This window comes from Sinohyriopsis cumingii, chromosome 1 (assembly GCF_028554795.1).
Source record: "Sinohyriopsis cumingii isolate HCF-2022 chromosome 1, ASM2855479v2, whole genome shotgun sequence".
NCBI classification, from domain to species: Eukaryota; Metazoa; Mollusca; class Bivalvia; order Unionida; family Unionidae; genus Sinohyriopsis; species Sinohyriopsis cumingii.
The window spans coordinates 23,533,698-23,559,898 of record NC_142961.1 but is presented as its reverse complement, the minus strand read 5'-3'; the positions used below and the strand labels follow the sequence as shown (position 1 = coordinate 23,559,898).

The window sequence follows — 26,201 nt, the reverse complement described above, 5'->3', positions numbered from 1 at the left end:
TGGCATTGAACATGCCAGGCCCATCAGTACATGACACACATTAATTTTGTTGACTGGCATTGAACATGCCAGGCCCATCAGTACATGACACACATTAATTTTGTTGATTGGCATTGAACATGCCAGGCCCATCAGTACATGACACACATTAATTTTGTTGACTGGCATTGAACATGCCAGGCCCATCAGTACATGACACATTAATTTTCCTGACTAGCACTGAACATGCCAGGCCTGTCTGAATATAACAGAGATATTAATTTTCCTGACTGGCATTGAACATCCCAGGCCCAACAGTACATGACAGAGATATTAATTTTTCAGGATAATATATTCAGAAAAAATGATAATTTTCATATGCACAAAAATTATCCAGACAAGAAAAATTTATATTTTTCTATGTCCAGAAAATTTGAAGTATGTTGGTAGGAATTGTTTAATAAAATCTTTCTATCAGGAGTGTTAATCAATTACTTTAATTGCATTCCTTAATATAATGTGTTGCGTTTGTAATGTCTGCAGCTTTCGTTCTAATCTCGTGTTGATTTTATTGTTGTTGTTGTTACTTTTTTCCTCCTATATCACAGCATGACAAAGTTTAGATAATTCATGGAATCCTGCTGAAACATCAATGGCACCTTGTTTGGGAGACAATTATTCTGCTACTTATAATCATTTACAGCATGCGTTTACAGTCATCTAATTTGGTTACAAACAAAATACGCAGTTGAACTGAACTGCAGTTGGACACCCTCATAACTCCATACAAATGGCATATATTCGATGGATTTGCATCTTTTCCCCAAATACAGAGAGTGTGTTTGGCTGGGGTGGGTGGGGATTGTGATTTTGCTTGTAATAGTATATTGGGTGTTTTGTAAATCTTGGATATATGGTGGAATAGAGATATTGCCTAGTTTGAATTCTGATAAAATTTTACATAAATCAGAAATCATTTTTATTACTTTGATATTTATTTCATTTTATAGGCAGAGCTGGAACAGTTAGAGAAGGACAGAACAGATTTGGAGGCTATCAAGATTGAATTAGAGGGTATCCAAATGTGCTGTTATTATAGCTTTTTTTTTGCATAAGTGTATTTTTATTGCAGCATCTTTTCCAAAGTAATTAGTAATTGATTCTATAGTTTCAAACAAAAACTTTCAACAAGTTTGAGAGTTAGTTTCATTCTTAACCAAGTACATTCCTTCAGAAAGTGATCAAACCAGAACTTAATACACATTCTCAATGTCTCTATGTCACAACCATGATCTGTAATGTTGATTGATTGGCAGGCGACCATGTAATAATCTGGTTCCATTCTCTTACATCACCATTTTTACTTTGAAGATCTGAGGTTGAGAGGCATTCAGTGTATTACATGTGTTTGCATCTTGCCTAAACCAAATGGTACACATATCCTAAACTACAGGAAAAGTCTTTCTGCATACTGTACAGAATATCCTTTATTACATTTAATACATTTCAACTAAATGTGAGAGCTTTTCACTGGGATATGCAAATTTTGACAAGTAGGTTTAAATTCAGTAAATTACCTACTTTGTGTCACTTGCCACATGTCTTATATAGTTAATGCTAACTGGAGGATGCGAAATGTAAACTTTTTAGTGTATGCATTCTGACATCACAAAAGGCTTGTATGTCCTGGTTCAGCATGAGTTGCATTTATTAAGGCAAAAATTCCAGACTGTTCAGGTCAGGTTGTATCTTTCTTTTCTTTTTTTTCAGCAAAAAAGAAAGAGGTTGAAGATCCAGAAAAGGAGGCCAAAGACAAACATCAGAAGGCTTGGGAAGGTAAATTAAAGATGAATTAGTAAATTCTGTTGAAAAAGACCGTCCAAAGCAGATATGTGACTTCTTGTTCTGTAAATATGGGATGTAATGAAGACACACCAGGCCTTTGTATCATAATTCAGGATGCATACAGAAAAGGGTATTTTGATGTATTTAGATACTCTTATTCAAGCTCCAGAACTTGAAATAATGGGAAAGGAAAATATCACCATTCACATCACCTCCAGACATCCAATTCTGAGGTCTCTCACGTTGTGGTGTTTCACTGATTCAGTTTTTGCTTCTTAGATAAATATACAGTTGTCCTGGTCCCCCCTCTTATGAAGCCCCCACTTAAGAAACCATTAAATAACATGAATGTAAGTGCGCTAGGAGACATGGAAGAAACATGACACTTAGATGGTGAAAAAATGTTGAGGCCATACATTTCTATTATAATATGTTGACTGATTGATAGGTGCCTTTATTAATTGGTATCTAACAGCATCGCCACATTAAGACTTGAAAGATTGTTTCTTGCCAAGACAATTGGAGTAAAGTGCTTTACCCAGAAAAAAATGCTATCATGGGCTGTGCCGGATTGAACTCCCTTCCCATTTGTAGCGAGTCGAACACACTAACCACTTGCTCTTCTACATAAATTTCTCTGGAATGACAACCTTCAGTCTTTTGCAGAGATCCCAGCTATGTTGGATTTTTGTGGAATTGTTTGAACTTGTTGAAAATTCAGCATTCCAAAACTGGATTTTGTGAAATATTACAAATTTTTTAATGAAAATTCTGTGTTCTAAATTATATAGACGGTTCCCAAAAATCACAATTTTAAGGGTTAAAAGATTTTAAGAGGCCTTTGATGTGGGGACAGGGGCTTAAGGACTGATCTGATAGATTGGTTTATAAAATATAATTTGATAGCAGTAATACATTACATGCTATTATTGCATTGTTGTATCTTTTCATGTCTCTTATCCCCAGTTTAAGGAGATTAATTCCTCTTCAAATTAATTATTGGAGGTCTAGGGTAAAAAAATATGATCCCAATCTGATACCTTAGTCAACGTCTGACACTTAGAATATAATCCTTATTTTTAATGCAGTTGTCACATGTCTCTTGGGTGCTCAACATTTCATATTAGGGTCATCTTTGTGCATTTCGGATTTTAATCATTTTTGTGTTGTATTTGTTATTTTCTCCTCATTCTTTGCCTAGTTTTCACATACCTGTTCCTTTTATTGAATTTGAGGGTTTTGAGTACCTCACTAGTGAATCAGTGCTTCATTTTTCATCTCTTTTATTAGTAACCAGTCTTAGAGTAAGTATTACCAGCCATTATTTCCTGTATTTCCTTTAGGCACTTTAGAATGCATCAAGATGTCGGTAAGTGTAGTCATAAAAAGACTGCATGCGACATACAGCCCATCAACTTATTGTGTACTGCATGTTTACACATGGACAGTTTTCCTATTTGTTGTTATTGGATTGGTATGGGACTTGGTAGAAAATCACTCAGCTTATATGACCTGGAAGAAGGGAGCTGCTTTTCCCTCTTCATCACTGGAAGACCTCCTCTTTTCCAAGGAAGGGTCGAGAGCAGACGTCTAATAACTGCAGATGTTTCTGTTTATAGGCTCATTAACAGTGAACAAACACTTCCTCAGGCTAATCCCCATATCAGATGATGCTAGAGATGGTGTGCCTTAAGATGGTTGTACTGAAACTATGGGTCTTTGAATGCCAAGGAAAAAGTACTTTTTCAATTCAGACTGGAAACAAAATTAACCATAGCTGGAATTGAATGAAAAAAATGAGATGCTTTTCAGATGGTGTGTGAAAACTGGGAAAGGAAATTTCTTCACACTTGGAAATATGTATTTCAGGATGTCAACCTTTTGATAGATATGTTGAATTACCATAAGAGCTTTATTATTCTTTTCCCCAGGATTGCTTAGCAGCAGAGATAGAATCTGAGTTAGTGGAGAAAGTACAATGTACTGCATTCATTAGTACCTTAATTGATGAGAGTACAGACATTTCAGATGCCAAGAAGCTGTTATTTATGCCAGAATCATAAAAACAACCATGTTTGTTTCTAGAACTCATTTTCTTGGTAATGTTTTAGTGGCAGGCCAGTCACACACTGCATAACATCTTTAAAAAGTTGTCCAGTTTTTGTAAAAGGATATTCCTGTCGAAAAAATTATAGGTTTTGGCAGTGTTGGCATCAGTGATGACAGGTTGCAAAAGTGGTGTAGCAGTATGGTTCAAGGAGAAAAGCCCTCACTTGATCAGCATTCATTGTATGGCCCATGGATTGAATTTGTATTTCCCTCAAGCATCGAAAAACATTCCTGTCATAAAGGAAACCTTTGAAGACACATTTCAAGACATACTGTTTTTTTTAAACAATTCTGCCAATAGAACAGCTGAATTGCTGTTCTATTGGCAGAATTATTTAAGTATTTTGGACATTTTTAACTGAAAGAAAGGTGGATGAAATTAGATGGCTGGAATTGTATGATATGCTGTATGCAGTTTTCACCACTGGGGGTGGGGGTGAGCCTCTTGTGAATGATTTCAAAGAGTGTCAAGACTTGCTGAATCAACTCAGAGGCTGCAGTTTTGTGGCATGCATGAATATTATGATGGATATTATCCCCCACTTAGCACAGCTAAATATGCTTTTACAGAAATATGACTTGGATATAGCAGCTGCCTTGTCACGAGCACTTTATTTCGGATTTTGTTACACGTTTGCAGGTGGAGATGGCTGCATGATTTTCAAAGAGCAGCACACTGGTTGCAACAACATTTGAGGTTCTTTGCGTAATCACATTCCTATCTTTTGATGAACAAGAAATGTATGGTGATGATAGGATAAAAATTATGTGATCATTTGAGTCAGGAGAAGAAATCAACGGAAGCTATCAGTCCCCCTTTGTGTGACCCAAAACATGTTTGAACAGAGTGGTCTCTTGCTAAGACTATCATTAGGAAAGAAATGTAACCTGGAGACAAAATGTGCTAACTGTAGCAAAGTGTGCAGCAGTTAGCATCAATTGCCATGGTAATGACATACCCAGACCTGCAAACCTTCACGATTTTGGCTAAAAATCACAAATTCCCCAATTCACAATTGGCTTAAATTGGGAATAAAATAACTTTTATCCTGTTAAGTACTAGTCACGATATCAACAGTTGTCACTGATGCCAATAACAGTTCCGTACTGCTAGTCATAATGTTAACTTAATAAATTGTTACAGTTTGCCTGTAGCAAGCATTTTAAAGTATTTAATCTATAGTTAGAACATTAGTTTTACAAATACTTGTGAAGAAAACAGGCACCCAGTTGGATGTTTTTTTTTTAATGGCACTTGTACATAGCAGTGTTTTTTTAAACAAACATTAAATGAAGACAGTATTTTGAGTGTAGGAATTTTTGAGGTATCAAAAAATTAGCATATATGTTAATTTGCTTGAGTTCATATTTTTCCGTGTATATGCCAACAACACTAATCATTGACCATTTGACATCTCGTCTTCTGGATTAATACCATTTTGTAATTAAGCTAAACTACAGTTAAAATGTTTTCACCTTTAAGGAAAAAGAAATGTATTCCACAAAAAGGGAAGTACAGATTGGAATACTCCAAAAATTGTCCTAGCATTCAGCCATCAAATATCAATGTACTTGATGCTTTTTTAGCACTGAGCGTTCTGTGAATTTTGAATTTAAATCTGCATTGGGGCTCATATCCATGCTTACAAATTATGTCATACATGTACTACATGTATATAATAAACACAAGGACTCATATCGGTACTTTCAATTTACCTGTCATGCATGTACAATATAATAATATGATATAGTACATGTATGACATAAATTTTAAGCAGCGATATGAGCCACTCATGTTTTTCACAAAAAGTGGAATAATAATATATATGATAATATAGTAGGTGACAGGTAAATTGTAAGCAGCAATATGAGGCCCTGTGGGCATGTGGCCAAGACAATGTGAAAAAGCACACTGCTATCAAAAAGCACATAGGTGTTGGAAACATTAAGAGCTCCCAGCAGATTTCAGCTCTTGAATACCTGAAGCCACCTATTCAAGTCCTGCAAGCTACCAGTGCTGAAGCATTGTTTGTGAGTTTTCTTTTTTTTTTAAGATTGGTCAGAGGAGTGACACTATTTGCAGTCCATGGTTTGATTCTTGAATAGTTAGTGTGTAGATAAAATACTGTTATTAGAAAGTTCATGACTTTGCTTTTAGTTTTAAGTGTTATGCTACAATATACAGAAGACATGATATGCAGTTAATGCTGTTATTATACTTGCAGTTGATCTTTAAGAATCCATTGATGTTGTTTTGCGCCATACTAGAAGGCTCCATTAACGGCCATGTTGGCCCTCCTTTTTTCAGATTCAGTGGGAGCAAGTACCCACATTTATTAAATCCTAGAAAGCCTGCTGATCATTTTTTAGCTTCTTCCATCTGTCTTGTGAAGGAGGAATCTTCTCCAGCTGCATTCCAGAGATTGTTGAGGCCATTGCCAAGACATCTAGACACACGATCTTGATAGTGCTCACTACAGGATTTACTATCCTCCATATTGAGTGGCCAAGTGGTCTAAATCGCTCACCATTATGGATTCAGCCAATGTTGGTATGTGAGAAAACTTGCCAGTAGCTTCTCGTGGGTCGGTAGTTCTTTCTGGGGTTTTCTCTGGTTTTTGTTTCACCATTTATACTGGCCGCCATGTATTGCCTATCTTGTGTGGAAAATGGCGTTAAACCCTACAACAACAAATCCTCCACATTGATGTTCCCTAACATTGCTCTGTATCCACCTTTGGGGGCTACAAAATAGTTCTTGTCTATACTTTTAATATCTCTATGGACACAACTATACGGTCAGACCCACCTCATTAAAAACTCTCTTGAATGTGGAGGTGAACCCTCTTGTACTTCCTTTTGCTGATATCTAAACCCTCCTATGAGCAGTTGGGTGAAGTTTCCTTCGAGAACATCGACTTTAACTTAAAACAGTCTTCTTTTTCTCCCTAACATCAGAAAGAAGGGGTGAAGTTCATGCCTTGTGAATCGGAAAGAGTTATTGCTGTTCACTGATAGTTTTGTCTCAGCCTCTCTTGTTTGACAACTGCGGTTTGAAGGTTCCTATTTTAATACCCAGTCTCAGTTGTATGGAGACAATCAAGATCGATTCCATTGCTTAGTTAGAGCTTTACATTTCTGTCTAAATAAAAAAAATAAAAAGGTTTTAACTATCTTTTTCTATCACCCAAAAGGTATCTCTGAAATTGCAGAAGCTGGAATGTTCAGACTATTAAATGAGTTCATCAGTGTCTCAAAGAGATTTTTTCTTCTTCATGAAAATCGAAGATAGAGGTCAGGGCTACTACTGGATTATGGGGTTTTTATGAATCAATCTTTTATGGATAATGCCAAGAACACTTGTATCAGCCCAACAAATAGTCCGGCTATCATCCAGTCATCAGCAGAGCACACTACTGACAGCACTGTTAAGTTTGCTTTGACAGCCTGTATTAAGCCATCAATATCCCACTGGCCTGGCAAATTCAGCAATGCCATAATAGAAGCTAATGTATTGGTGCTATTAGAATGTTGTTTTTAGAGGTTGGGGGGGGTGAAACTAATTTGAATTATGTTATAGTGTTACCTGCTATTTTTGCCCATTTGCCTCCTCCCTTCCCACTCTGATGTTCTTTTCTGTCTCCGTCCAAAACAATATTCCGAATGTCACAAGTTGACTAAGGTAACAGACTGGGATCATGTTATTTTTTGTTCTAGACTTTCAGTTACTAATTGGAGAAGGGAATAATCTCCTTGGACTTGGGTATAGGTGCAACCTTAAGCATTTACATGGGCCAGGATCAACCTTGATTGGAAGTAAGCAGACTGCACTGCAAAAGTTTTGTGTGTATAATAAAAGCATCAATACACATGCTTTAAGAAAGGCAACAGACTGCACAGAATGTATCCATGGGCTATGGGCTGTATGTTATGCATCCCTGCACTGGGGTCTAGGACCAGGAAAATATATAATACTTATTACACAATTTTAAATTTAACAATGGAAGAGACCGAATGAAACTGAACAGAAAAACAATCAATGAGATTATAGATAAGTGTAAAATGGCATTTGAAATGAAGGAATAGAAAGATGTTGATAATTTGCTGGAAAAAAATACTCTTAGTCATTATTGTTTTGGCTGTCAATGTTGGAAGTATCTTGGTTTCTGGAATTGGAGTATTTAGATATGCCATTTTATTCTCATTATACCCTTCATTGTTCCTAACTGTTTACAGGTTAGCATAGACTTTCTTGGATGTGTTGCAACTCTTTAGTCTTTAACCAAATAAGAGATAAAAGTAAAACCAACAACTTTAGTAAATTCAACAACAAATTTTTTGGCGTAGAATACAAAGAGAAATTTTGAAATAGAACTTACAGTATTGTAAATTAACTCCCAGATAATCTTAAATGTTCTATGACAAGTCCAAAAATTTAGAAGGTTCTCAATGAATTCCAGTAGTGTTCATAATGAATTCCAATCTTGAATGTCCTGATGTACCAGTAGTATTGAATGTGCTGATGTACCAGTAGTCTTGATGTATCACAACGATATAATCCAGAATATTTTGAAATGAGTCCTCAGTAATCCCAAAATAGTGTTTTAGTCAAAAACACTTTGTAATTCCAATGAAGAATTTATAGAATTTCTCTCAAATTATAACTCTACATAGTTAAAGTGATTCCACACTAATATTGAAATTGGAATGAATAAGTATTCACTTGGTCTTCTTTATATACAGACTGTCACTTGACTTATGACAAATAAAATGCCTTTTACTTAGGTTATTTCCAATTGAAATTTCCATCAAATTCATAAACAAGGTCAGGTCTTTTTACTTAAATTTTAGCAAACAACCAGACAGAGATTAGGTAATCCATAGAATTTCCAAAGGAAAAGTCAATATCCTCAAATCCAGGTAAACATATTTTAAAAATGACATTAGTCATGTAGGCCCAGACTCTTACACCCAATTATGGACAAAGGTGAAGCACAATACAAATTAAATATACATGCCATTGATGTACTGCCAAGATTCCAAATAGTTTATGCTAGAATTCCTGATAAGCCTCTTTATGCTTTGGCATCTCAGTTTTTGGCAAATTCAATTCATCTTAAATGACTTTTCTAACTTTCCAAACTTCTTAGAATTTGTCTGATCAGTTTAAAAGTTTTTTTCTTCCCTGGTGGTTAGATAGATTCATACTTTTTGAATGAAATTTGTTATTATCCTTGCATCCTGACCTCTACCCTTTCCAGAGACTAAGGCAAAACACAATGCAGAGATGGAGAAGATGCATGCTTTGGTAGCCTTTCATGAGCTGGATACTAATGATGATAAGCTGTAAGTTGATAGATTTAGTTTGTACTTAAACTTTTCATGGAGTTACTGTATTATATTGTTTGTTTCAGTTTCTTGGATATTGATATATGAAATTATTAATGTTAAATCTTGGATTTTGAGTATGATTTTTATTGTATGATCTACAATATTTTACAACCTAGGAATCAGTTCATCCAAATGTTACAAAACTATCTCATTGGTTCATATGTTAGCATGAGAGAACATTTCAGGTGAAAGAAACAGGAGAACCTTGGATGGGCAACCACAAGCCCACATTTAGATTGGCATGGAGGATTGAACTTAAAACCATAGATGTGTAGAGTGATTACAGTTCTGCTGAACTCTCCTGGCTTCTGTTGTATCACAAGATGCTGATGTACATATATAGGGCTTATATCAAACATGCTTCAAAAGTCACATTTTTATTACAAGAAACTTGGTGCAGAAGATACTTTTGTATTTTTATTTTAAACCAGAATTTCACTGAAGAGAAATTGTTTGATGAGATATGTACCTGGCTGTATCAGTTTAAGTCAGGACATTAATCATCAGGGTAGTTATGGCTTGTCGATTAAACAGTCATTGGTCCCTCTCTGTTATGCTCTTCATTTGATCCATTCAAATGAGATTACCATGTAGTGATGCATTAGGTATAGTGAGATATGTATAGTGTCCATTAGGTATAGTGAGATATGTATAGTGTCCATTAGGTATAGTGAGATATGTATAGTGTCCATTAGGTATAGTGAGATATGTATAGTATCCATTAGGTATAGTGAGATATGTATAGTGTCCATTAGGTATAGTGAGATATGTATAGTGTCTATTAGGTATAGTGAGATATGTATAGTGTCCATTAGGTATAGTGATGTATGTGTAGTGCCCATTAGGTATAGTGATGTATGTGTAGTGTCATTTTACACACATATTGGTTCCTTTTTCTAATGCTCATCATGAAATCCATGAAAGTGACCCAATTTATAGGTGAGCTTATGAGGTATAGTGAAATATGTGCAGTGTCCATTACATACATATTGGTTCCTTTTTCTGATGCTCATGGATTCGATGAGTGTCCCATATTATAGGTGAGTTTACCATGTTGTGAGGCATGAAGTATAATGAGGTATTGGAGGGTTCTTTACACACCCATTAATTCCTTTTTCAAATGCTTTTCATGGTAACCATAAAAGTGACACACATAAGTAAGGTCCTGTTATAGTGAGGAATGAGGTAGAATGAAGTATGTTTCAATAAGGCTATGTCTTGATGGTTCATATAAACAAAAACACAGAAAAAGGATATTGAATAATGTGAAACAGGTTGTGCTGGTTTGTCATTAACGAGGTACTAAAATCAAATAAAATGAATAAGTAGCACTAATAGAAAATAAGTACTTGTTCTTACTAAGCCTTTGTAATGAGCATTTTGATTGGATAAAATTGCATCATATGTCACAGATAAATGAAGTTCATCATTCCTAACACTAGAAAGTAACTACTTGAGCATTCATACATCATTCTTGTATGTACTGGCATTTTTAAACAATGGTTTAAATATTGTTTTGTTACTTATTTCTTGAAAGTTGAAAGTTTATAACTGTTCATAATTCCAAAAATTTAACTTCAGATTTTATTGGATTTATGAAGTCATGAAATCTGAAAATCAATTGCACATAATGCATGAACAGCCTTTTCTTTACTACCATAGTTCATGCAATGTGTAATTGATTTTCAAGCTTCTCAACTGAATGAATCATATAAAATATGAAGTTCAGGTCTTAAATTTAACCAATTTAATGGTATCCATAACCCAGCATTAAAAGAGCAAATGAAGTGTGCTAAAGTTCTTTATAATGAGATGTCACTGTACAATTTATCAATCGTATTTGTAATTGTATGATGGATTATTCATTGGACAGTAAATTGTCTCTTGTTAATTAAAGTAAATTTCCAGTATGACATCATTGTAGTTGTGTTTGGTAAATTAAAAAATATTTTTTCAAACTTATATTCTGATTTTTCATTATTTTTATGTGCTCATAAAATTTATAATCTCAACATTAACTGTAATTCTTTGATAACTTGAGAGATTATTTAAATTGCAGATGATAAATCTGGCAGATTTTAGTTTAAGTTTAGATTTGTTGGTCAGAAAATTTAAAGAATCAGCTTTACAGCTCGTAAGATCAAGGAGTTTAACTTTAAGCAGTCTTGGATTAATTATCCAGTGGTTAGTATTGATTATAAACAATAGCTTGATAAATAAAAGGTGGAAAAATGAAACTTGAGTGTAATGATATTTTGGAAAGTGATTATGTTAACACTGGATACCTACAACTTGACAGTGTTACCATTGCCGAGGCAATTCAGCATTCTGCATTTGATAAAGACCGAGATGGGACTGCTACAGAACAAGAAGTTAAGGTAGATCAATAATTAATGAAGTCTTTAATAAATTGGTTTTGTGAATAGATGCCTTGAATTGCCAGCTTCATATCAGTGCTTTGCTAAGAAACTTTACTGAAAGCAGTTACAGTGTGTTTATATATGTAAAGAAAGTCATGCTGTAAGGTTAGTCTGATGGATGCATGGACTTTCATCAGAAAATGACCATTTGGCTTTATGATTTGCTTTGCCTAGAAAAGGTAACAAAACAAAATATAAATTATAATAGTGTTTTTCTTCAAAGTTGATGTTTATAGGCAAAAGTGAATGGTTGCTGTATGTTATTAAAATACAGATTAATTTTCAGTTCACAATAGTTCATTAGAAAATTGCCACAGTAATTTTAACAGCAAAATTTCAGTAGAAGAAACTTATGAATGTGGTTTTTGAACAGTCGGTTTTAGCATTTTATGAATCTGGCAATTCATTTCATCCCATTTTCCTTATTTTCATCACCATAAGTTTATAAATGCCAACCAAGCACTAGAATTTTCTGTGGTTTTATATTTTCCCCAGTTCTGTAAGCCTTGAACAGATACATTGAAAATGTGAAATAATAGGTGAAAAATTCATAACACGAGAAAGAATGGTACATATAATTTGTTCTTGCATTTACAAAGAAACCACAATATCTTCTGAGAAGGGAATATAATTAAATGGAAGAGAAATGTGGAGTTGTTTTCAAGAGTCTTTGGTTTCAGATCAGTATGAGAATGTTTTTATAGGTACTTACGCCAAGGCTATTGAAAGGGACAAAAAGGGGTGTCAAAATCACATTTGGAAGGAAGAATGCCTTTGTATAAAAACTTGATGTGTTAATCATATATTATTTTCAGTGCTTGGTTGACTGATTAAACTTAAAAAGGGAACAGGTTTTTTTTACTACTAAAGGGTTTATATTAGCCTAAAAGTTAAAGGTTAACAACAGCATATTACAGATCTTCCCCTTGCCATTATGTGTTTTAGGGTTGACTTGCCAGAAATGGCCGCTCGCCCTGAGTTTGACATTGATGCTAATGGTGATGTTTCCCATGAGGAGGCAAGGGTAAGATTTAGTGTCATCAATATGCATTGCTTCATTTAAAAAGAATATTTTTCTAAAGTTTTTGTTGATAAGTTTAGATCATTTTTCAGATTTTTTTTTTGTTTTGCATTCACTTCACCTGTATTATATTTAATGAGAATCATGTATTTTCTGTACCTGCTTTTTATTGAAGCACATAAAAAATAACTGTAAATTATGTACAATCTAATCTTGGCATTTATTTGGTGTACTTCTTTATTGTCCTGCCAACATTTTTATGACATGTTTCTTTTTCTGAGCTGCAAAGAAATATCTTAAAATGAATGTAAACTTTAAAATGCATGATTGCAGGGAAGCTGCATAATGGGGCTTTCCATGAGACATTGAGGCATAGTGTTATCATGAAGTGGTAAGGCATATAGTGTTATTCTTATCTTTCCATCCATTATCCATACGTATAGGAGCACCTTGAGGATGTAGATCAGGCAGATTTTGATCATTTCCTGGAGAAGGTATGGCCCAACATAAAAGAATTCTACAAACCCTCTGAACTCGAAGAGCCACCCAAGGGAGATAAGCATGAAGAAACAGAGCCTTTCCCAACATCAGAACCTCCAGCAGAACAGGTAAGCTTTTTCATCATGTAAAATTTAGACAATATGAATAGTATAATCTCTTATACTACAGATGTAATGAATTTATTCAAATACCAGATTAGCTTATTTTAAATGATTGACAGAGATAATGTATGGAATTTGTGAAAAGTAAAGTCCTTTTGGATTGGTTGATCAAAAATGTTGTTTCTTGTGTGCCTTTCAAAAGAGTAAGAACTGCAACTAACCATTTAGGTGCATAATCAGATTTTTTTCCTCACCACATTCAGAAAGAAAATGACACAGCTCAGTTAATCCTTTATTATATGGTCTTGCATTAGTTGTCCCTCATCCATCCATCTACAGCTGCTTGTTACCACATATTTCTGATCTGATTTTGATCACAGTATGTACTTATATTATCAAGATCTCTCTGGGTTTTGATAATGAGTTGGTCTTGCATCTAATTGACAAACCAGTCTGAGGTACTATTTCGGATCTGATTTTGTTCAGGCTTGGAATATAGACTTCTGTTATGAGGATCTTAGATGAGTTGGATAATGAGAGTGTCTGAGCTTGTTACCACTCTGGACATATTGTTGGTTCGAGTTTGACCAAACCTGGATTATAATCATGCATCATAGAAGATATGACCAGTTTTCATAATGAGCAAGATCCTTGCATGTTGATGAGGTGATCATGTTTCTGAGTGGCTGAGCTTGTTACTGCAGACTGCACTTCTGATCTAGTTTTTAAAAAACTTGGTAAATAGGCTTTTATCATCAAGATGTCCTGTGAGGTTTATTGTGAGCAAGATCATTATATAGGTGATTTTGCATCTGATTGACAGAGTTTCTAATGACATGAGAGTAGCTATTTCTGACCCCATTTTAGTTAAAATTGGTAGATAGGTTAATATCATCAAGATGTTTGATGAGTTTTATTGTGACCAAGACCTTTCATTAGAGTGAGGTTATCTTTCGTTGGATTGTCTGAGATAGTTAGCACTGTGGAGAGTGCATTTATGTTACTGTTTTGATCAGATTTAGTTAATGGGCCTTTCTTCATGGTCTCAGATGAATACAATCAGTGGTGAAATACATGCATGAAAATGAGTATTATGTCATTTAGATTTCGATCAGGCTTGTTAAATAGTCTTCTGTCATTCAGATTTTGATCAGGCTTGTTAAAGAGTCTTCTGTCATTCAGATTTTGATCAGGCTTGTTAAAGAGTCTTCTGTCATTTAGATTTTGATCAGGCTTGTTAAAGAGTCTTCTGTCATTCAGATTTTGATCAGGCCTGTTAAATAGTCTTCTGTCATTCAGATTTTGATCAGGCTTGTTAAAGAGTCTTCTGTCATTCAGATTTTGATCAGACTTGTTAATTAGTCTTCTGTCGTTCAGATTTTGATCAGGCTTGTTAAATAGTCTTATGTCATTTACAGACCCTGACATAGGTATTTTTAGTAGCACTTCCATTCATCATTTGTTTCATAATTTTGTTCATTTGGAATGCATTTACCAAAATCAAGATTTCTGTTTCCAGTAGTATTAAATGAAAAGAAATATTGCTTTTGTATCTTGTCTTATTCAAAGGATTCTTTAGTAACAACAGAACATGCATAAAATTTAAAAAATAAAACAGCTTTGAATTTACTATAAATATGTGACAGCTGCAAAATGTAAAATATACAGTTGTAGAATAATTGTAGGCAAACTTTATCATTCTTTTCAAATAAAAATTGCACATTCATTTTTTCATTTGCACTTATTCTGCATTCTGTTTGCATTCCATTTTCATTTCACTGACAACATTTCCCATTTTGGGGTCTGTTTTAGCAAGATCTACACACATCTATGAGAGAATCTTGTATTGACCAAACTTTTAAGCCTCAAGAGACTTTATTTCCATTGAATTTTGCTCAGACTTAGTAAACAATCTTGCGTCATCGACTTACAATGAGGTAATCATGTATTTGATTAGCATAGCTTGTTATCTCTCCAAAAATGATATATCTCATCCATTTTTGATAAGACTTTGTAAAAAGGCTTATATCCTCAAGATCTTGGATGAGTTCAGCATGATTTCCGCATATTAATGAGGGCTTTTATGATCGGAAATAATTTTTAATAGACTAGAGTTAAACAGGTTGAATTGACCCATAGAGGATTGAACATGGTTTAAATAGGGCATTGTTCTTAGTCTTACATAAGCTTACTTAGTGAAATGCTCAAGTTATATTATTCGTACCAGGCCTATTTTCGGCCCCTTGTTTTATACTATATACCCAGTTTAGAGTTTTTGCTTAAAATGGGACTCCTTTTTTAGTAAGTAGAATAGAAAGAGGAAGCATGTGTAGAGGTTTGGGGCATATTATGCTCAGTTTTATAGTTTAATCTTGCTTCTAGATTGCTTCATAGTCTACACCCTGCGTAAGAATGTATACAAGGCGCATTCAATAATTTTTGTCACTGGTAAGTTCCAATAAATATCTTGGACTTTTATCAGTTCATGTTATGCAATGTCAGTGTTCCATTTATTTGTTTAAGAGAGTTCTTTTACATAAACGGTACCGTGTTAACAACCATCAACTGTTTCATCATGACCCTATTTTTACTGAACTGTAAAGTCACACACAACTGTCAAGTACTTAAGATTGCACTGAAAGCTGTATGATTTCGATTGCAAAAAGCCGTATGATTTCGATTGCAATAAGATACACAGTTCACAAAATATGACTACAGTCAACATTCACTTTTCAAGGCAAAAATCTAGATTTGAGGAAAAACGGTTTGTTTGCTGAAATATGATCGTTGGTGGCTAGAAAATTCAGAGATTGGCAAAAGTATTGGAAGACTTATAATTATCATTATGTTCTCTGGAAATCACATGAAAAACTTAGTTCCAGATGAGATGAAATATATTTGATACTCAGTCAGAACAAGCAAATTGTCTGTTTATTTTACACTCCGACATAATGGCTAGTAATACATATATAATAGATTGAAGTTGTATTTCTTGTGATATATTGTGTGATAATGTTAGCTGTTTATAATTATATTCTACTATGTTTGTATATATTTGCACAGAAATATAAGTAGTAACATATTTCCCTTTCCTAATTCAAGATATAAAAAAGTACTCTTCACAAACATTGAAGAATACACCTGATATTTACTTTTTGGATTTGAACCTGGTTCTCCGACATGATAGCCACACTTACCACTTGACCATGCAGATGTCAAAAAGGCTAATCAGATTTCTTGGTCATCATGTTATTTGCGTCTGTTGACAGAAGAGAAATTCATTTCAGTGAATTATCAGATTTATTTCTCTTGGAAAATCCAGTAAATCACAGCCTATCATAAAAGATCCTTTTGTTTCCCAGGCTGAATAAAAGAACAGCAGCTTGCTAGTACAACTCTTGTTGAATCTTTAATTTTCTGTATTACAGTGTCTAGAGAGTTGAAATAAATCATACCATGAAAATATCTTTCAGAAACTGAGTGAAAAAGTTTAAAATTGTGTTTTGTGACAGTGGGTGAATAATGTGAAGGTATGTAATCGATATTATGACAAGGTTGTCCCTTTTTTATATATTAACCTTCATGACAAAAATGATTGAATGTTGCTCATCTGTATATGAAACTGAAGGTATCCTTTGTTTATCGATTTCATCTGTTCCGAGGTGGATTCACCACATGGTATGCTCTTGTATCCACTATTCATCAGCAGTCATCTGTCATGCATTTTCAGTTTAACTGACATGTCATGTGTTGATGCTATAACTGTTTCTACTATGTAATATTATATATTTAACTTAGATTTTATATTGTTTTGGCCTTCTTAGCAATCATTTGGTTTCCATAGTAACAATAACAAAGACATGTGCATAATATCTCATTATATTACTGATCACTGCCATCTCACCCTTGTCCAAGTCTCAAGCTCAGCTAATATGTGTATTTGAGAATGTTTGTCATTAACTTCCCATGGGTCAGTGGTTCTTCAGGTTTTTTTCCTGGATTCTTCCCTGATCAGATAAACTGGCTGTCATGTATACCTTATCCTTTTCTGAAAAATGGCATGAAAACCAAAACAAAATCGAAAATGGTTTGACAAAGAGAAATTGTATTTGGTAGGAAGTTTTCCATCCAGACTTGTTGAGACTTCCAGACTTTCATTGACATTTTGTTTGTTACTAAAGATTCAATTTCTTACACAGCTGTGCAACCAAGTTAGTAACAATTATCATCTTATTCATAAACTTCTTACGTTTTCTTTATCCATTTATGGCCTCTGTGGAATTTTGTTTACATAATCATTAAACACCTGTTTATACATCCACTCTCTTGCTGAAGAATAATTTTTTTTGCCAGAGATAAATTTTGAAAACATCCTACTTCAATTGAACTATTTTTCAAACCTTGAATATATTGATGCCATGTGAGTAGTAATCATTTCCACTTTTGCTTTTCAGTACTCTCTCCTTTATTCATGTAATTATTTCTTCATTTGTTACCTGATCAAAATACATTAGGAGGACATTCAATATTCTGGAGATACAGTACTTCAAATGTGGATAAGACTTTAATCATGTCCTTTGGTTGCTTCCTAGCAATGAAAGTGCTAAAAAGTAATGTTTGCCAAGACAGAGGTCTGTTGAGAGTTGTCTCCCCATGGAAAGAGGGATTTGTACAAAATCACATCAGTAGTCAGTTACAGCTAATGCTAGTGCCTGGTCTGCACAGTTTTTTTTTTTTTTTTTACGAGACCTCATGAATTTGTTTCATTTTGTGCCTTTTAACCAGTTGGAGCAACCTTTTGGAGTTTTCTTATTACAGGGAAATATACTCCTTTTATTTTCTTACTAAATATTACCCTTTCATCATTATGGATGCATGTCTTGCAATTCTTGTCTCTTTCATCATTTGGTGTGCTAAGTGGCTTCATCTTATTTACCAGCTGTAATGGTCATTAGTACTTTAAATTCATCAAATTTTGTCTTGGCAAGTTACCATGGTTTCATTTATTTTCATGGTGTTGTATAATTAAAAAAAATTACATTTTATGGTTGTGTAAATTTGTAGATTTACCTGTCAAAGTTTGCATATTTGTAGGTATTTCATTTCATGAATTAACCTTCCAAAATAAGGAATGCTGAAGAAAATTAGGCCAAGAGCAAATGATGGTTCCTTCAGTGCTTTAAATAATACTGCCACCTGTACAAGTACAGATTAATCACCTGTCAAGATTAGTCACTTAAACTATGTTTTCATCCAAGTGTTCATATAAATGATCACAGTCAAGAGATGAACCAGAAATCTTCAGCCACTCTTGATGACAGAAAAATACATATTTGAAGTAATTGTGAAGTACATTTAGTTAGATCTTACTAGAGTTTTTGGATCATTTGGGTGCTTGCCATAAACATATTTCTTTAGTCAGTCAAAGTGTACAAGTGATTGGTGGACTGTTTACCCCTTGGTTTGCTCGATATCAGTATCATTCTTTATGCAGAATACAAGAAGACCAGTCTAGCATCACACTGTGCCAACATATTATCTGTGACATGTAATCTTGGTAAATGTTTTTATGAATGATAAAATTTCTCTTCCCCATTTTGTCTTTTGACATGTGATGTTAATGATAATGTATTGGGATAAATATTTGCTTATTGTTTGGTAGTTTACACTGGGAACACATTGTTAAGCATAATCATCAACAGAAATCTTGCCTCCCCCAAACTTGTATTGGACCTTGCCAAAAACAAAGATGCCTTTTTAATATTGGAGCAGTTTTCAATGCATAATGACAATGACTGCATTCAATATATGGTCCATAGTCAGATTGCATTGAAAATGGATGTTATGGCACCAACCAGACTAGTCTTGTAAATCAGCCCCAAAGCCTATACTGATACTATTGGAACAGTTTGGGCCTGATGTCACAGGTACATTGATTCATACAGTTGATGCAGATACTGTTGTCAATGTATATTTTAGACACTTGACAGTTATCTCATGCCTTTTGAATTATGGTAGGTTCATGGGTCCTTTTGGTGATATGTGCATATTTCTGGATCAAATCCTGTGTTTGACATCTTGTAAATTCACATGGAAAAACACCAACCCTACCACCTGTGACAATTTTGAATTTCATGGCTTCATATGGTTGTTCCATCAGATGCAACTTAAGCACATTCACTCACTTGAAAGTTTTTTTTGCTTGGTAATATGACCTGACTTGAGCGTCCCTGTTAATCTATCTCATGGTAGTTGATCCAGGACAGTATCAGCAATGGTATCTACTACTGAGACTGCATATGGGAACCTGTCTTACCAGCATACACCACACAGCATCTGGCACCTGGGCACACACACCACTTTCAGTCCCAGTACTCTATGTGACACTCAGCACAACCAACATAGACTAAAGTCAGAATTGTACTCCCATAATATCCACTATCAGACTCATGGACAGGTCCATCAGCAGTTGTGGCTTTATCATGACCCAGTACCAGCTACGATGATTTCTCATTCCCTGGCCTTGGTAGCCACCTTGAACTTTTGACAAAACTCAAAGTGAATGCCAGGAGATCACCATGTACCAACATGACTGGACTCCCAGTCTTGTTCCTCATCCATGACTGTCTTACTTGCCAGCTCAGTCATTACTAACATTGCAGGAGGTCTCACCTCAGAGTTTGAAGAAACACAGTTACAAGTCCCAGCTCCTATGCTCAGTCCAGTAGTGTCCAGTTCTTCAAGAATTCTTCAGGCTCCTGCCTCCAGAGTTATGTCATCCTTCTCCTCTTCTCCAGTGGCCTTTTACAGAATTCATGCATCTGCTGACCTTTAATCCAAAAAGACCAGCCCTCTTTTAATGAGTTACCACAGGCTGGTCAAACTGCTGATATCTTACACTGCTTTGAAAGGCAACTTCAAGACCCAAATGTCTCCAAGCTTCTCACTTCATAATGGCCATTCACATTTAACTCAGATCCAGCTTTCTACAAAAAACACATGCTGGTGTTGAACTCACAAGTCCAACTATTAACAGATATTGCATTTCTTCAAATCTCACAACCATCCTCTGCAGACAAATGAACTGTGACAAGTTTTACTCTAAGGCAGTCTGAAACAAGGCATAAATTATGGACTTGCACAACAATTGCAACAGCACAAAAAGTATGAGCATATTGGTCTAATCAGACATTGGCTTATCCAGGTTTGATCAAGATTAGGATTTTCATATTTGACTCATTGTAGATGGTCAGGGGGCACCTGCTGTGCTATAATCTGTGATGTTCATGCAAATACTCTTATGATGAAGTTTTTGTTTACATGTTATAGCATCATCTGGTAATGTTGAGCAAACGTAAAGATGTTAACGGTAAGGGAGACAATCATCCTAAATGTTTAAACAGCACAGAAGTATATATATAAAAAAATCAGATACTTGGCTGTGTTGAAAAAAGAAGCAGAAAGGTGACAAATACATTTATTGGGCAAATGTTCTGTTTATATGAAAATTGCTTATGGCATTCTCAGAGATGCTGCCATGATGTGGGATCATGGGTTTCTCCAAAATAAATGATCAAGAGTCAAGCAAGAAAGATCGTGTAAGTTATCTTTCATTCCATCTCTTTCTTGGACCCAGTGAGCAAGTTTTTTATGTTTAATGTTTTAATTAGGTTGATCAGATTGTGGTCTTTTTTTGCCATTTCTCTGTGACCTCAATTAATATTGTATTGTTTGAATTCAAGCACCTTTATGATGGAGATCTATTGGAGTATTGCCAAAACTGGAGGTATTCTGATTGAATTGTTTCCTGGAGTATAGTAAATTGATCCATCATTCAGTGATTCAGGACATGTCTAAAGCACAATAGCAGTATGTCATATAAAGATAATTGATTGTTTTAAGAATATCAGTGAGATGGAAAGATCATCAGTTAAGGACAATACTAGGAGGATGAAATATCAGATAGTTTGCTGCTAACCGAGCATAGCACAGAAAGTGGTGATAGAGAAATAGCCATCATGTTGTCATTTACTAGGGAAAATCTGATACATCAACAGAAATATCCAAGAAACAAACATACATGAATTGTGGAAAATTTTGTTTTGGATACATATCCGGAAAACAAGTTCTCTAATTTATTCATACTGGCCATAATTGGAGTGGTTCTGCCTTTACAAGAAGTTGATTGTGAAATAGGAATTCTGAGGAATAGGGTAATCAAAGACCTTTGAAACTGTATTACTGAATTAAGAAAATATCAGAACATCTGTGAAAGAAATAAACAAATTCCTTTACAGATCAATAATTCAAATAGTGTGTGTGTGTGTTTTTCTTTTTTTTTCCTATGAAACATTTTAAGATCGTCCTTCTATCCCAATGGCCAATCATTTCAGAAATGTCTGCATGACTGGCTGGGGTGACCATAATAAGATTTTCCATCAGGAGCACTTTGAGATGAAAGCTTTAGCGAAAGTCTTCAAAAAAGGCATGAGACATTACTAGTTCTTCTGGTCAGAGATCAGACAGAGATCAGAACAGTTTATGGGATAGCCTGTTGTCTTTCATCTGTCTGTCAGTTGAAACAAATTTGTTATTGCAGCGTCTCTTAAATTACTGGGAGAATTGCCATGAAACTTTGAACACACTTTCATTCCATGGTCTAGTTGGTCCTAAATGAAAATGGTGTCACTTGGAAATCCAGTATGGCCACCATGGCAACCAAATTGAAAAGCTTATCTTTATTCCTCCTAAAAGGAAAGTCATCTCGACATGATGTATTCACCAGAAGACTTCTTATGATCTCTAGTTGGCCTATGGTGCTGCTTGGACATAAAATATGACCTTCACAGTGGCCGTGTTGAAAATATTTTTATTCCTACATCTCCTGAATGGAAAGTCATATAAACATGGGATGTTCACCAGACGACTTCTTTATGAAGCCTATTTGTTGATTCTAAATGAAAATGGTTCCACTTGGATGTCCAATACAGCCATCACAACAGCCATCTTTAAAAACATTAGTTGTTGCTTCTAGAAAATGAAAGTAATATCAACATGAGGTTTTCACTAAAAGAGTTATGATGTCTGATTGGGTTAAATGAAAACTATGCTGATCTGACATCCAATATATTCGTCCTGGCCATTTGGAAAATGTTGTCACTGCTTCCACTAAATGGAAAGTCATAGTGACGTGAGGTTTTCACCAGAATACTTCTCATGATGTCTAGCTGGTCCCAAATGAAAGTAGTGCCAATCTGACCTCCAGTATTGCCACCTCAGATAGTGCCAATCTGACCTCCAGTATTGCCACCTCAAATAGTGCCAATGTGACTTCCAGTATTCCCACCTCAGTGGCTGTCTGAAAATCTTAGTACTATTCCTCTTAGGTGGATGATATTGGGTTTTCACCAAAAGACTTACTGTGGTGTCTGTTTAATCCTCAGTGAAAAAGGTACCAATCTGATAAAAATATGGCTGCCACATTGGCTAATTTAAAAATCTTGTTAGTGCTCAAAAACTTCAGACATGGTTTCAACACTCAGTAGTTACAAAGTAGAATTGATCTTGTCTTGAATTCCAGGAAATTCTTCTTGATCACTAGAGCGTCAGTCCCTTCGAGAGACTCTTTTCTGAAAAAGGTGTCAAGTTTCATTCAGACACCTTGACTATCAACAGTTATCTCAGAAGGCAAAGTAGGAGCCGTGTCCACATATCTCTGACTTCATGTTTGGGATTTTCTCGGGTGGTATTATTGTTGACAAATCCATATGCAAGTCCACCACATCCCATTCAGGCTCATTGGCCTAGTGGAATTGCTCACCAGCCAAATCAGCTGATTCTCACAGTAGTCCACTCACCTCTCAGTCTTCAGTTACATCTCAGTCTGATCTAGTCTGGCTCTTGTGGATCTCTTTTACCAAGCTGCCAGTCTTTGTCATGCTCTGTTGTAGATCCAGAATGCCAAGTTGTCAGTCTTTGTCATGCTCTTTTGTAGATCCAGAATGCCAAGTTGCCAGTCTTTGTCATGCTCTGTTTTAGATCCAGAATGCCAAGCTGCTGGTCTTTGTCATGCTCTGTTGTAGATCCAGAATGCCAAGTTGCCAGTCGTTGTCATGCTCTGTTGAGATCCAGAATGCCAAGTTGCCAGTCTTTGTCATGCTCTGTTGTAGATCCAGAATGCCAATCTGCCAGTCTTTGTCATGCTCTGTTGTAGATTTAGAAGCCTCGGTAGGTAATGGCCATTCGCTGAAACTGTACCAGTCTTAATGCAAAATACTTGGATCACTGACCTCATGATTTGAGCATGGATATTTCCAGAAAAATGTTTTCTTACTGCTGAAACAGCTTCACTCTTTGTTTTTCAATTCTAGTCCATAAATAATAACCTGCAAGTGTAGCTCATATCAAATAAGCAATTAGAAATAAACATTTCTGTGAACAAGTGGTGGACAGAATTGCTTGTGCAAAAAGACCCACCACTTGAAAGCCTATATTGGGAAATGGTGAATTTTAGTGTAAGCAGTGATACCTTTCTTTTAAAAGCCTCAGTTGTTCATTTAACTACCTCCTATGGCTTTTTGAGAAGTCAGTTCCTTCTAGAATGAAGGGTTACCATTTCATGATTTCAGACACATTTCATAATGATGGAACAGAGGACATGGAACAAAAACCTGTCCAACCTCCTTGCCAGTTATGACTTTTCTTCTAAGGTCTTGGTCCTTTGTGTGAAATGGAACCTAAAAGATATTCTGATATGGTTGAACAAAGCAGCATTTGATCTGCTGTCTAGAACCTTGCAGACTCACTGTTCAAAGAGATGCTTCCTAATTATTCTTGCTTCAGCACCCAGAATTAGTGATATTCATGCCTTTTCAATTAACTCAATTTGCAGTTCTTTTTTTGTCATGACAGCCCCCGTTTTCATTGCTAAAGGAGAAACCTGATGATAGGAAATCAGTCTTTTTGATATCACCATCTTCTTTGTAACCTTCTTCCCATGAGCATCTTTAGGAACTATACAGTTGGGATACAGAATTGCAGCGGCAACCATTAGCAGCATTTGAACCTCTCTCTATGGATTTAGTACGTACAATCGTGATGAAGAGTGCACCAAAGTCATGTGAACTTGATACAATTCCAACATCATTGCTGCTTGAATGCTTAGATCCAGTATTGCCTTCACTAACTGATGTTATTAATACCTCTCTCTCATCCGGGGAATTCCCATCATTTTTCAAAACTGCCATTGTAAAGCCTCTGCTGAAGAAACCAACACTCGACCATAACGATTTAAAGAACAACTGCCCAGTTTCTAATCTCCCGTTCATATAAAAAATCTTAGAAAAGGTTGTTCTATCCTAGCTTGTATCTCATCTGAATTCAAACAGTCTGCATATTGCCCTTGCCACAGTACTAAAACTATTCTTCTGAAAGTAGTTAATCACCTTCTGTCTGCTTTGGAATGTGTAAAGATTACAGTCCTCATCCTCCTTGATTTGTCTGCAGCATTTAACACAATAGACCATGATATATTATTTCACTGTCTCCAGCATGTATTTGGCATTCATGATACAGCCTTACTGTAGTTCAAGTCCTACTTGGTCAACAGGACACAAATTGTATCTGCAAATGGAATATGCTTCAGCCCAGTTGATCTATGTTGTGGTGTTCCACAGGGGTCTTCTTGGACCTGTTCTCTTCATTCTCTACACTCAGCCACTCTCAGTTGTCATAGATCATCATCCAGTGTCTCACCAGTTGTATGCTGATGACACTCAAATATACAAATCTAGCCACCCAACTGAAGTTGATGCTACCATCAAAGGTGTAGAGAGGTGCATTTCTGATGTGAAATCATGGATGACATGTAAAAAGCTGCAGATGAATGATGATAAAACTGAGGCCATTCTGATCACAACACAAATACTTTCTCATTCACATCCTTTACCTCAAACAATAAATATCAGCAACGCCAACATTACATTCACACAATCAGTACGAAACCTAGGTGTTACTCTGGACAGTACTCTCACATTGCACCAACATGTCATGAGCTGAGACACATCAGCTCAATTTGCAAATATCTTTCAGTTGATGCCACTAAAACACTTGTTTGTTCATTAGTACTTTCAAGACTGGACTAATGTAATTCAATTCTGTCTGGTTCATCTCAATATCTACTCCAGAAACTTCAAAAAGTTCAAAATACAGCTGCTCGGATCATACTTAGAGTACCACAATCAGAGCACACCTCCCCGCTGCTCTGTACCCTACACTGGCTATCCATTCGATCCAGAATCAAACACAATATTTGTTCTCTGTGCTACGTTTCACTGTCAGACTCTAGTCCAACATACCTATCCGATCTCACCCATGTGTACACACCAGCAAGATACTTACGCTCCTCTTCTGACAATCGTATACTCATTATTCCCACTATGAAAACAAAATCATATGGACAGTTTTCTTTTGCATACCAGGGCCCAACAACATGGAATGAATTGCCCACTGAACTTAGACACAAAGACACAGTGATCACATTCAAGAGGGCTCTCAAAACTCACTTATTTCGACAGCAAGAACAAACTTAAAGACCTAATAATGTTTCCTACCTGAAATATTCTCAGCATGTTTTTTTTATTTTTTAATGTTTTTCTAATTTCATGTTGTTTTTGTAATATTATTATATGTTTTTTTATGTTATAGGTGTTGTCTAATGTTGTAAAGCGCTTAGAGCTTCTCAAGATTAGGCGCTATACAAAGTCATTATTATTATTATTATTGCGCTGAATTAAAACTGGCCTCCTTTATATTATCACATTAATTATGTCTTTT

The 26,201-nt window shown here is 35.3% G+C and overlaps 1 protein-coding gene across 4 annotated transcripts in view; it reads left to right on the top strand.

Moving 5' to 3' along the window:
- Positions 1 to 26,201, top strand: part of LOC149806552 (glucosidase 2 subunit beta-like) — a 71,686-nt gene that overhangs the window by 17,885 nt on the left and 27,600 nt on the right. For 3 of the 4 annotated variants that reach the window (XM_089954390.1, XM_089954398.1, XM_089954379.1), the window contains exons 6-10: positions 990 to 1,053; positions 1,750 to 1,815; positions 9,195 to 9,279; positions 11,624 to 11,702; positions 13,209 to 13,373. In XM_089954390.1, the coding sequence (XP_089810516.1) occupies positions 990 to 1,053; positions 1,750 to 1,815; positions 9,195 to 9,279; positions 11,624 to 11,702; positions 13,209 to 13,373 (459 nt within the window). Of the gene's footprint in view, positions 1 to 989; positions 1,054 to 1,749; positions 1,816 to 9,194; positions 9,280 to 11,623; positions 11,703 to 12,689; positions 12,769 to 13,208; positions 13,374 to 26,201 lie in introns of all 4 variants that reach the window. The other variant, XM_089954384.1, reaches the window with a different exon arrangement.